We start from the raw sequence: 12965 nt of genomic DNA, 5'->3' as shown, positions 1-12965 counted from the left end.
TCTACAGACATTTAAGATTTTCCATAACATTTCAAAGTTGAAGGAAGGATAAAATCACACATTTTCTGAAAACTTAATTATAAGAATCAATTCTAACAAAATTTGTATTATAAACTTAAAAATAAAGCCTGCCTATCTGAGAATTATATCCATTAATGCAAATTTATATTGATACTTACTTTTAGATGAAGCTGATTGGTCCAGTGCCCAATGATTTTGTATTCTGCACTTTTGTTGGTTATTTGATACTGGAAGATATCATAACGTCCAGGAGCATCTCCATTTTCATTAAAAGTGACAGGTGTCCCAGCACTACCTATAAATGTTTACAAAACAATGTTAATAAAGTTTTAGTAAGATAGCCCACTGAGCTTATTTTTCTCTAAGAAAGAATGGTAGATAAAAATATATTGTGTGTAGTAAGAGATACAAAGATTGTAATCCATACAAGGTCATTCTTGATAGCATAATATCTTCTACACAAAAAGAAGCCCAGATGTACATACAGGGAGAAGACATGCTTTATTATGCACATTAGAAAGTAAATGGTGAGTATCCAAGTTAGGCAATGTACATAACAGTTAAATAAATAGAAGTTGATAGGCTGAATATTCCATCCTCGCTACAGAGAATGACAGTCAATAGAGAAGAGTGTAAACGTCCTGAAGCATAACACCTACTATATAACATGAACTACAAACAGCAACTCAAACTCTGGCAGGAAAACATCCTAGCCAAATTCCCTGGAGTTTTGCTTCAGTCTGGCCTGAACTCCGCTCGGAAGCAGTTCCCCATTCAATTTCTCTTCTAAGCTTCTGCTACCTCTGCCCAAGAGTATATCAGTGTGGGCCATCGTTGGGAACCTCTCAATGGGCAAGACAGTGATGGCTGGCAAGTCCTGGATCGTAAAAGTTCCCCCAATTCACCGGGGCAGGGTAGCAGGACTTAAGATATCTAGTATATTCTAAACTCTCGTTTCTCTAAGAAGTTTTCAACTTTTCTCTTAATAGCTTCTGCTCACTTTTCCTTTTCCACTTATTAAGTGTTACATAATCACGGGTTTTAAGAGGAGAAAGGTGGGGAGCCTGGGCAGGTGAGTCAGTTAAGCAACCGACTCTTGGTTTTGGCTCCAGTCATGATCTCACGGTTCGTGAGATTGAGCCACACCTGGGTCTCTGCCCTGGCAGCACAGAGCCTGCTTGGAATTCTCTCCCTCCTCCTCTTTCTCCCCCTCCCATGCTCATGCTCTCTCTAGCTCTCTCTCTCTCTCTCTCTCTGTGTCTCTCAAAATAAATAAATAAGTATTTAAAAAAACAGTAGAAAGGGATTGCTATTTCCATGTCTTATTCTGAGTAGCCTCACAATCTGAATAGAACTTCCTGTTCTGTAACAGCTTTTAGCTTCGCCCATTTCCCTGCTTCATCTTGTTGGATTACTCGTTGCTATCTCAACAAATTCGCCTAACACCAATCCCTTTTCTTTGTGCCTGTCTTCTCTCCCTGAATTGCTTGTCATAGCATATTGGATTTAATTTCTATGCTGTGCTAGAAAGTGTCTCCTTCTCGCTATCTCTTTTCCTATTCTCTCCCAAAATATACACTACAAATAATTACATATATCAACTCTCTACACTCCCATTTTATAATGAGTTCTTTACCTGCAGAATTTTTTTTTTAAATTTTTTTTCAACGTTTTTTATTTATTTTTGGGACAGAGAGAAACAGAGCATGAACGGGGGAGGGGCAGAGAGAGAGGGAGACACAGCATCGGAAACAGGCTCCAAGCTCCGAGCCATCAGCCCAGAGCCTGACGCGGGGCTCGAACTCACGGACCGCGAGATCGTGACCTGGCTGAAGTCGGAGGCTTAACCGACTGCGCCACCCAGGCGCCCCATTACCTGCAGAATTTTTAACAAATGCCAGTAATCACAAAATTCTAAAACATTTAACTTATCAAACAACATCGATGACTTAAGACAATAAGTTGCAAATAAATACAACCACAGTCACACAGCAGCCATTAGGATACTTTCCAAGTATTTAATGGAGAGATGTCCAATTTCCTGTTCTCTGGAATGTTCATAAAATTGGACACAGCATGAAATCTCTGATAGGATCACAGATACCTAGCATCTGCAAAACTGCTAAGGCCACAAGAGATGGTATAGCATGGAGGAGAGAGCACTAGTCTGAGAGTCAAGAGCTACATGACCATGCGAACTCCACCTCCCCATTTATTTCCAAGACTTTGTATCTCTCTTTCTATTCAGTGTCACGTGGGGACTTAACAATGAACATGAGCATGTGTTGAAGTCCTAGAAGAGCTGTATGCATTTAAATTATTATTATTAATTCATATGGGAAATGGCTTTATATATAAATCAAGAAAGAAACGACGAATTGGGGAATAAAATAGGAGCTGTCCAATCAACTGGTACTATCTTAGCTACTCCTTAGACACTCAAGCAGAAACCCATTTGCCATTCCTCACCAACACAGAACTCCTAGTGACCTCAAGTCACCAAAACAGAACTCCTAGTGACCTTGAGCATGTTAACCCTTAAATCCTAGTGTCCTCACCTGAAAAATGGAGGTGATAGTGACACTTTTCTCATAGAGGTGTTGTAAGAATTAAATGAACAAATACCTGTCAAGTGCACAGAACAATGCATGGAGTAATGAGGTACTATTATTACGATTATTATTCACCCCATCAGTATTTCCAGTATGCACCAATGCAGAGGAATAGATAGGATGCTGAAAATTCTTTAAGTGATATCTAGACAGAGGATAATGGAAATTCAAATGGGAAAGAGATTCCTGGATGGAAAAATACGTATCTGTATGGATTTCACACTAACGTCATCAACAATTCCTGACATCTATATACCACGTCAAAAAGTTATCATGCCATATTCTTCATGAATAAAGGACTATTTGACTTCTCTAACTAAAATCCCCAATGTTACACCCCTTACTGAATGACCTCCAATCTTCTACAACAGCAGTCTCAATCTTTTTAACCATGATGATACCAAAGGTAGAAGGAAGCCACTCATGTAACACGTTCTCATGAATGTACTCTGAGTTGCATATAATTCCTGGTGCGTCAGCTGTTTCTACATCTCTTTTCTCCAACCTGAGAAAGTCTATCAGAAAGCAAATAAATGAGAGCTGCATTATCACAAAAATAATAATTGACTCACTGAAATACTTCAAATACCATTAACAACAACCCACACTGAACTTGACATTGTATTAAGAGGTAATATACTAAAATGGCTAGGAGTGTTGGGTTTGGAGCCAGATCACTGAGTTCAAACCTCAGCTCCGTCACTTATTAGATGTATGATCTCAGGTAAGTTACTTAATTTCCCTGTATTTCATGTGTCTCATTTTTAAAATGGGCTAATAGTGCTTCCTATCTCAGAGGACTATGTGCCGATAAAGTGAGTTAAAATATGTAAAATATTTAGTACACAGTATTATATAAGTATTAATTATTATCTCCTTTATGGTTTTATGGAAATGCTGTGTATGAGATCCAGTGCCCATATGAAAATATAGGAACTTCTCAGTGATCATATATGGCTTTCCTCAAGTCACCCTCACTAATCTTAATTCTCCTTTTTCTTTTTTTTTAAATTTTTTAAGTTCATTTATTTATTTTGAGAGAGAGAGAGAGAGAGAGAGTCAGAGAGAACGAGCGATAGAATCCCAAGCAGTCTCTGCACCATCAGCACAGAGCCTGATGTGGGGCTTGAACTCACAAATCACGAGATCATGACCTGAGCCTAGGTCAAGAGTTGGACGCTTAACTGACTGCGCTACCTGGGTGCCCCACTAGTTCTCCTCTTTCAGCAGAATGCCACCTATACCTAAAACCCAGTTCTCTAAATTCACCATGCTCCTTCTTACCATCCTGTCTTTGTACATGTTATTATTCATAAATTCACTTCCTCCTTCCTCCTATACCTTCTCTATATAATTCCTTCCAAGATGTGGCTCAAAGGTCACACCTAAAGAAGCTTGATCTTCTAAACCTGGAGCGAAAGCCCAAGTGCCTCTTTGCATGCTATCCTGCTCTAACATATCACTCGCTACACTCCACACACTTTTACTATTCACCCTCATACCCACTCAAAACATTTATTCGACATATATTTACTGAGAGCCTGTTATGTGCTCAACACTGGGTAGACCCTCTGCCTTCCAAAGGCAGAGTGTATCTCTAATCTTTGTAGGCTCTGAACCAAATACAGTGCTTCATACTGAGTGAGCAATCAATAAATTACAGTAAAGCGTAAATCAGACCCTCACTAATGATCCCAAGTAAATCCATACTTACTCTCTTCATACCATTATGAAATGCATGTATGTCACTTCTCATCTTTTATAGTCACTAAGGAAGGGGCCAAATGAGTCCCTTTCACATTGTTATCAGTCTGATGTTAGAAACCACTCTTGCAACTTGTTCTACTAATCTGATTTCTGATCTGGGGCTAGGCTTGCAGTTGAATTACTTCAACCCTTTCACAGAAAGAATGATTCCATTACACATTGGCTCGTCTCAGATGATTACCCTGGTTCTGCGGTTTATGTAACCAACAACACCTTTGATAGCTACAAGGGGCCATGCTGTTTACTAATTTCTATAAGAAGAAATTTAAAATATCCTTTGTATGAATCCGACCACCCCTGAAACAGCTGGCATTTTGTCCAGAAGAAAATTTTAAATGACAAATACATTGATCTCAATACATCGATCACTTTATTATGATTTACCAACAACACAGGTAAGAAATATATTTAGATATACATGTATTTAGATATATATCTCCCAGACTTCATCCCCTAGACTTAGTTATTTCAGAAAATTTTAAGTGTATTAATTTTTTAAAAAACTTTTTAAGTGATGTGCACTAGCAGAGAAATGGAAACAAACAATGTGGAGCTGTGAGGTAACTTTTACTTGTCAGGTACCACTCTCAGAGTCTATATATCTCCTGGAATATTTTCTGCTCAATAAGAAATGCATTGGAAAAAACTATCTATTTTTATTACTAGGCATATCAAGCACTTCGATATGTTTTTGTAGGAAAAAAATGATACATCCAATGAAGATTTTATTTGCAAATGTTGGCTCTGTTGAACATTGTTCTGGGGAAGACTATAAGCTTGGGATTCGGGGACTGAGTTTGATTTCTGGCTCTGCCAATTACCTGCGTGATCTGGGCAAGTTACCCTCACTAAATCTGTTTTCTCAACCATCAAGGGAGCATAATAACCTCCACCTCCCTGGGTTATTACGAGGGTTACATGAGATGATGTATGTAAAGCACTTAATGCGTGGCTGGCACACGATAGGTGTGCAATAAATGGAAGCCATCATCATCATTATCCGTTCCTTTGCCTACACTTATGCTTCCTTGATCTACATTAGCTTATTTCCACAATGCCAAATGCAATGCAAGAATAATTCATTCGTCTTTATGGGCAAATATCATAAATATATTTATAAGTGTAAGCCACTCAGCTTATTGTCATGTTTATTACTTTCCTTCCTCCCTCTTGCTACAAAACTTTATCCATTTTCCTTCTCATAACAACCTACACTACCGGGTAAGCACGAAAAAAATGAGAAAGTGAAAAATGAAATCAGTTGATTTAGTGAGCTTTGGCTCCCTTAAAAGAATGCATATGTGAGACTTAAGTCATTGACCAAAATGCCATATGAAATAGCAATTTTCAACAGAATCTCAATTATTCATGCTCACCTTTTCTTTATCTGATTTATTTTATCAAGTATTTATTACAATCAATAAACAGACCTATGCCTTTGAATTAGAATCATATTATATGTTAATTATTTAGGAATCAGTCATATTACTCTTACATATATCAGTCAGCCTTTATTCATTGAAGACTTTAGATCTGACTCCGTATCCTTTTCCATCCCTATTCTTGTTATCATTCTTGGTGGTCTCGTCATCCACCTGGATGACTCAGCATCCTGGCCTCTGCATTAGCGGAGGCATTCCTCACTTCCAGTGGTCATCCCTGTCATGTATCTCACCACCCGCTATCATGATCACAGTCTACAAGTTGTCCTTGCCAGGAACTGCATCATCTCCCAATTTTCACTCCCTGGATACCACCTTCCACCCCCACTGTGACAATTCTATGATCCCCTAAATTTATTGATTCATTTATCAACCCAATTTGTCATTATACTCCCCCCCCCATGATAGTTTCCCTTCCTTCTTATTCTCACACAGGTTCTATGATCTCCTTCCAACCAATTTTATTCCTCTGCCAAATCACAATCATGATTGAACTCAATTGTATAACTTCTTCACCTATATTCAAGCAGCTGAATATTGTTTGAGAAAATCATAAAGCTTTAATGTCTGGCAAGGCCACGACTAGACTGAGGCAGGTCAGGAGCCTCAAGCACAACTATGAGAGTGAGTGCCTCCCTAAATGCTGCACATTAGGCACCTCACTTGCTTCATCTAGTCCCAACCTGCTGTCTGGTCTTACTTTAAATTCATGACCTCAGATCTGAAGTGTTCAGTCAACATTGTTCTGCAATCCTTCCACACTTTGCCAGTGAGTCCACTTCCCTGCTCTGGATGACAGACTGTTTCATGCCTCCCATACCCAACATCTCCCTCCCCTTGTCACTTCAGCTGGTCTCATACGTTCTCACTGAGGAAAAGCAGCAGTCAGACAAAAACTCCCTCATAAATCCACCACAAAACCTATGAGGTACCTGCATCTACACTCGTATTAACCTCCCTCCTACTGAGGACACATCCCTCCAGTCACAGGCATGCCCTGCTCCTGGTGCAAGGACCTCACGGCTCACTCTCCATGCACCTTCACGTACACAGATATCTTTTCTTCCTTTGACATCAACAGATTTAGACTGTCCATAGTATTCCATTCAGTTTACAAATGAGTTCTAATAGCTCTCATCTTAAAAAAAAAAAAAAGGCAAGCAAAAACTCCATTATTGACGTTATTGCCTCATTTATCCACTCTCCTTAACTGTAAAACAGAAATTTTTAGCTGAGTTGTCTTCACTCTCTCCATTGTCTTATTTCCTGCTAACTCTTCACACCATTTTTTAAGTTTATTTATTTATTTTGAGAGAGAGAGAGAGAGAGAGAGAGAGAGAGAGAGAGAGAACTCCCAAGAACTCTGCACTGTCAGCACAGGGCCGGACGTTGGGCTCAATCTCATGAACGATGAGATCATGACCTCAGCCGAAATCAAGAGTCTGATGCTTAACTGACTGAGCTACCGAGGCACCCCTTCACATAATTTTAATTTGAAATTTAACCTCATACCTCCACTGATGAGTCTCAAATTTATACATCTATCCCTGACTGCAGACTTATCCAACTCCATTGATTGTTTGATAATAATCCTAAACTTCATGCATCTAGACACATTTGATTCTTTTTCATCCAAACATATCCTTCACAGTCTTTCCTCTCCTAGTAAGTAGCTAACAACTGCCCATCTATTCAATCAAGCCAAAACCTAAGTTAAAACCCTTACCTAACTGTAAAACAGAAAGAATGAATGTATGGGCTCTCATTAATAACAATGTATCATTAGTGGTTTATTAATTGTAACAAATGTACAATACTAATACAAAATGTTAATAATTGGAGAAACTGGGGGCCTCTGGGTGGCTCAGTCGGTTGAGCATTCAACTTCGGCTCAGGTCATGATCTCGCAGTTCATGAGCCCCGCGTCGGGCTCTGTGCTGACAGCTCAGAGCCTGGAGCCTGCTTCGGATTCTGTGTCTCCCTCTCTCTTCACCCTTTCCCCACTCATGCTCTGTCTCTCTCTGTCTCTGTCTCAAAAATAAATAATAATAATAATAAAATAATAATAATTGGAGTAACTGTGTATAGGGGGGCTGAAATATGAGAACCATCTATACTATCTGCCCAGTGTTTCTGGAAATCTAAAGCTGTTCTTTAAAGAAGTTTTAAAAAAGTAGAAGAAAAATGATGAGATTATTTTCAATCATACATTTTGTGTAACCCAATATATGCAAAATAATATGATGTCAAAATGTAACCAATATAAAGAATATTAATGAGGTATTTCACATTTTTTTACATCGCAAATCATCAAAACTCTGTGTATACCTTATACCTACAGATCATTGTAATTCAGACTAGTCATATTTCAAGTGTTCCATAGCCATCCATATCAAACAGGACAGTTTTAAAAGACAAGTCATTTCAGCAGGCATTGCCCTAACCCTCGAAGCTTTGGAGAAGTACACTGCTGAACTCTTCTGATCTCCATTTCAACTTCAAATGCACTGAATCCTGCTCGCCTCCACTTGAACTAAACTGAACCCCCTTGACTAGTTTCTCCCCTAAGGAGGCATGGATCCACCAAAGTCTGGCTCAGTGGATGCCAGATCTGGAGATAAAATCCTAAAATAAGATCCAAAATGCTTTGGTACTAAAAACAAACAAAAGCTTAACAGGTTCTATCTCCAAAACATATCCAGGATTTCAAACAACCCAGTCTCTGCCTGGCAGCCAGGGTGATGATATTCTGAAACACAAATCATATCATATAGCTCCTCTTAAAATCATGTAGTGGCTTCCCATTTCACTTAGAGTATAACACAAAATGTTTACCATGGCTTTGAAGGCCTTATTATTTCTCCAATCTTACTCACTTCTATACTTCATCCACACTGGGTTTTCTGTCCAAACACATGAAGTTTGCTTTAGTTCGGGACTTTTGTGTTTCCTCTCTTTCTTTCTCTCTCAGTCTCTCACCCTCTCTCTTTTTCTCTCTCTCCAATATTATTCCCACTTGAATCTTTACACGACTGGTTCCTTCTCATCATTTATAACCCAGATCAAATATCACATCAAGATGTTCTGTCAGATCACCACACCCCAATTAGCCTGTTTCCTCTCCCTATCCCTCACTCTTACACACTTTATTTCCTTCAAAGCTCTTACAAATATCATAAATATGTGGTTTGTTTAACTTACATATTGTTAGATTGTAAGCTTCATGATTGTGGAGCATTTTTACATTATATTCACTACTATATGTGTAGCACTGACTGTTGGCTGAGCGCCCACATCCATTTTCTCTTTTTCTTGGGAACGTAGCTTGGCTACATTTCCACTCTTCCCTGTAGTTAGGTATGGCCAAATGATTAGCTCCAGCCAATGGAATGTGAACACAAGTGATACTTCTGGCCTCTCATTAAAAGCCTCTGGAGTGGTCTTCTATGATCTTTTCACCCTCTGACTGGCTAGAATGGAAATACCATGCCGGGCAACCAGGAAAGCTACAGGTTAAAGGTGGCAGAGCTTGCAACAGCCTGGATTCCTGCATGGGTTCTTGGAGAAGGTCTGCACTAGTAACCCATTCATCCAGCTAAAAAACAAACCTCTCTCCTTTTTGAGCCATTACAGTGCGTGAGTCTATTTCTTATAGCAATTATAAATATACCATTTCTAGAAAAGTGGGTTATCAGTCAATAGTTATTAAATGAATAACTAATGCTACGTTAAATGTGGAAATAAATGCTTCCCTTCATATCACTACAAAAGCTTTAAGGACAATACAGATTTTTACAACTGAATATCAAAGGTATTGGCATGGATGAGTAACTTGTTTCAGATTCTCCTTTAGAGTTAATATTGATTAATGCAGTGTGCACATGTGTAATATTAAGGTGGAATCCAGAATGTGTAGCCATACTCCAGATTTTCACTGTATAGCCTCCATGTTCATTTACCTTGGCTAAAGTACTCACTCAATTGGATGTTTTCATAAAAACTAAATAGAAAAGTATGAAAAAGACATGCCTACTTTCAATTTTTTGTGTTGAAAATTATTTTCTTTAACTAATTATTTTGGTGTATGAAATAAATAGGACAAGAAACATGGCTGAATAGCATTTCTAAGTCTCTCGGCCAAACCTTCCTTCTTGATTTTTCATTAAGAAATTAAACTGACAATGGCACTTTCTCTTGTGGAAATGTCTTTAAGATCCTTGCATTAAAGGTGCTTTAAGAATGCAAAGTGTCATTATCATTAATGAACACTATTTGAGAAATAGAAATACAATCTATAATTGCTTTGGTAGTCTTCAAATAAGCTTATTGAACTTTCAAAATAAGAAAAGATCCATTATTTAGAGATACTCACCTCAGGGAAGCAGACAAATTAGGAAGTTTAAATAAAATCTCTTTAAAAAAAAGTGGCCAGAAACTATTAAAATATCAAATGTTTGCTTAAAGGGAAAAGATGAAAAGGATAATGTAATAATTAGGCAAGATAAATGCATCTTAAGGGGAATTTGGGAACAAACCAGTGTATTGCAATATTCTGAATTCAGTATATTTTCATTCTGACGCAGAAAACCTTTCTTTACCTTGAGCAACTGAAGATCTTTATTGTTTCTTTTCAGGAGTATTTAATACCTTATATATACTTATTTGTACACATAAATTCCATTATGTTATTAATTAATCATTGTATCTCTAACAGTGATGAAGACATTTATGAAAGAGAAGTTTTTGAGTACATACAGTCCTGCCTGTTCAAATTTGCTGTGCTAGGAGGAGGTCTCTGACTGTCTAGTCCAATGTTGCTGGAAAAGAAAGATACTTTTGCCATCTAGATCCAAAATTTGCAAATTTGTCAATTTTTAAGAACGTCTACTACGACTTTTAAAATTTTGTTTCTCACATTTGCATTGTTAATCCACCCAGAGATGATTGGTGGGGTGAAGCTGGAAATGTCACTTTTCCCGTATATTGATAATCAGTTTTTAGCAATACTCTCCTTTTCCAATTGACTGGATATACCTAAGTTACATGGAGAAGTGGGTCTTTTTCTGGTCCGTCTCTCCTCCTCCATTAATTCATCTGTCTGTCTTGACCTAATATCATACTATATAAATGACTAAAGTTTCATAATAAGACTGATGCTGGTGTGGCGGGTCGGCACTCCTTATTCTCTCTTCTCAGAAGTGTTCTGACATCTCCTCTGCATACAATTTAGAACCATCTTAAGTTCCATGAACAATTCTGGTTAGATTTCTGGAAAATATGTGGAATCTAGAAATCAACGGGGGAAAATTTAGTATCTCTAGAATATTTTCCTATCCATGAACATGAGTTGTCTCTTAGTTGTTTAGGTCTTCTTTTGTAAATTTTAACATAGCCTTATCATTTCCCTTTCATAGCACTTAACCATCTTTTGTAGATCTACTCCTATGTAATTAATATTCTATGATACCACTAAATTTATATTATCTACTGCTTTGCTGTTAGTATATATGAGGCAGCTGATTTTTTTTTTTCTGTATTAGTCTCATATCTTGCCCAGAGGTTCTCAACTGAAGGCATTTGGCAATGTCTGGAGACATTTTTGGTTGTTGCAGTTGGAGGAGAGGTGCTACGGGTGACAGCTGGAAGAGACCAGGGGTGCTACTAAACATCCTACAATGCACAGCACAGCCACCTAGAATCAAGAACGATCCAGTTCAAAATGTTAAAATAGTTTTTAGGTTGAAAAACCTCTGAAAAACTCTGTTTTTATACCTAAGGATTTATAGCTAAATTTAAAAAAATTCTATGTGAAGTATTATGTTATTTGCAAACAGTTATAATTTCCTTTTTCCCTTAACAATGCTTATACTTCCAACTCTGCCCCACCCTTTTCTTATTGCACTACCTGGGATCTTCAAAACAATTTTGACATGAAGTGACAATAGTGAACATTCTTGTACTTCTAATTTTTTTTTTTTTTTTTTTTTTTTGGTAAGAGGTTTTTTTTTTTATGTTTATTTTTGAGAGAGAGAGGGAGATTGAGAGAGAGGGAGGGGCAGAGTGAGAGGGAGACACAGAATTTGAAGCAGGCTCCAGGCTCTGAGCTGTCTGCACAGAGCATGAAGCGGGGCTCAAACCTATGAACCCAGAGGTCATGACCTGAGCCAGAGTCAGACGCTTAACCAACTGAGCCACCCAGGTGCCCCGTACTTCCCCCATTTTTTAAAGAATATTTCTCACATTACTCATTTAAGATTATGTTTGATCTAGGCATTTTATAGGTGCTTCTTATCAGTTTAGGAAATTTCCTTTCATTATAATAAATGTATTAATAATTTTATCACGAATGCACTTTTAATGTTAGGCATGTCTTTTGTGCAACTTTTGTGATAATCTTTTTTTCTTTTAATTTGTTACTGTAATGAGTTACATGTATATATATTCAATATTATGTCATGGAAACTTGGTACAGATACAACTTGATTTCAATTTTTTTTTCCAAACTGTTGAATTCAATCAGTGAATATTTTGTTTAGAATCCTTACATGCATACTCATGAGTGAGGTGGAGCTGTAATTTTTTTTCTTAGAACGTCCTTTTTAGTTTGATTTCGGGTTTATATTGGCCACAGAGAATAAACTAGAAAATATTCCCTTTTTCTCTATTCTCTGCAAGAGTTTATATAAAATTGTAATAATGTCTTCCTTGAATGTTTTGTAGAACTCACCTGGAATCACCCCAGATACCCTCAAGAAAGTGAATGAATTGTGGTATATGGAATATTCACACAATGGAAAATAATACTACAGTCAAAATGAATGAACTACAGAGACGATCATAAATATAGATGGACTTTGGCAAAATAATATTAAGTGGAAAAAGTAAGTACCAAAAATATATTTTATAAAGGTATAAATGATTAAAACTTATAGTGTTGTGCTATCTGGGAATATATAAGCAAGACAAACCCATTTTAAAAGGTAGAAATATTGATTGTTCAGGAGGGATGGGGGTGTGGGATAAGTTGGTGACGGTAATATATGTTTGAGTGTAGCTTTTTGCCAAAATCCTAGCTTTGGGGGGGGGGGGGGGGCGGGACAGTATTTTCATAAATGCTTATTAC

General features: G+C 37.6%; 1 protein-coding gene across 2 annotated transcripts in view; it reads right to left on the bottom strand.

Annotated features, from left to right (window-relative positions):
- The window catches only part of GRM8 (glutamate metabotropic receptor 8), a 763463-nt gene that overhangs the window by 139055 nt on the left and 611443 nt on the right, over nt 1–12965 (bottom strand). For both annotated transcript variants that reach the window (XM_086691127.1, XM_025929777.2), the window contains exon 7: nt 180–316. In XM_086691127.1, the coding sequence (XP_086547253.1) occupies nt 180–316 (137 nt within the window). The remainder of the gene's footprint in view (nt 1–179; nt 317–12965) is intronic.

Source organism: Puma concolor, chromosome A2 (assembly GCF_028749965.1).
Source record: "Puma concolor isolate L17-30 chromosome A2, mPumCon1.1.hap2, whole genome shotgun sequence".
Classification (NCBI taxonomy): domain Eukaryota; kingdom Metazoa; phylum Chordata; class Mammalia; order Carnivora; family Felidae; genus Puma; species Puma concolor.
Note: the sequence above shows the minus strand (reverse complement) of the source record. Positions and strands in the feature narration are given on the sequence as shown.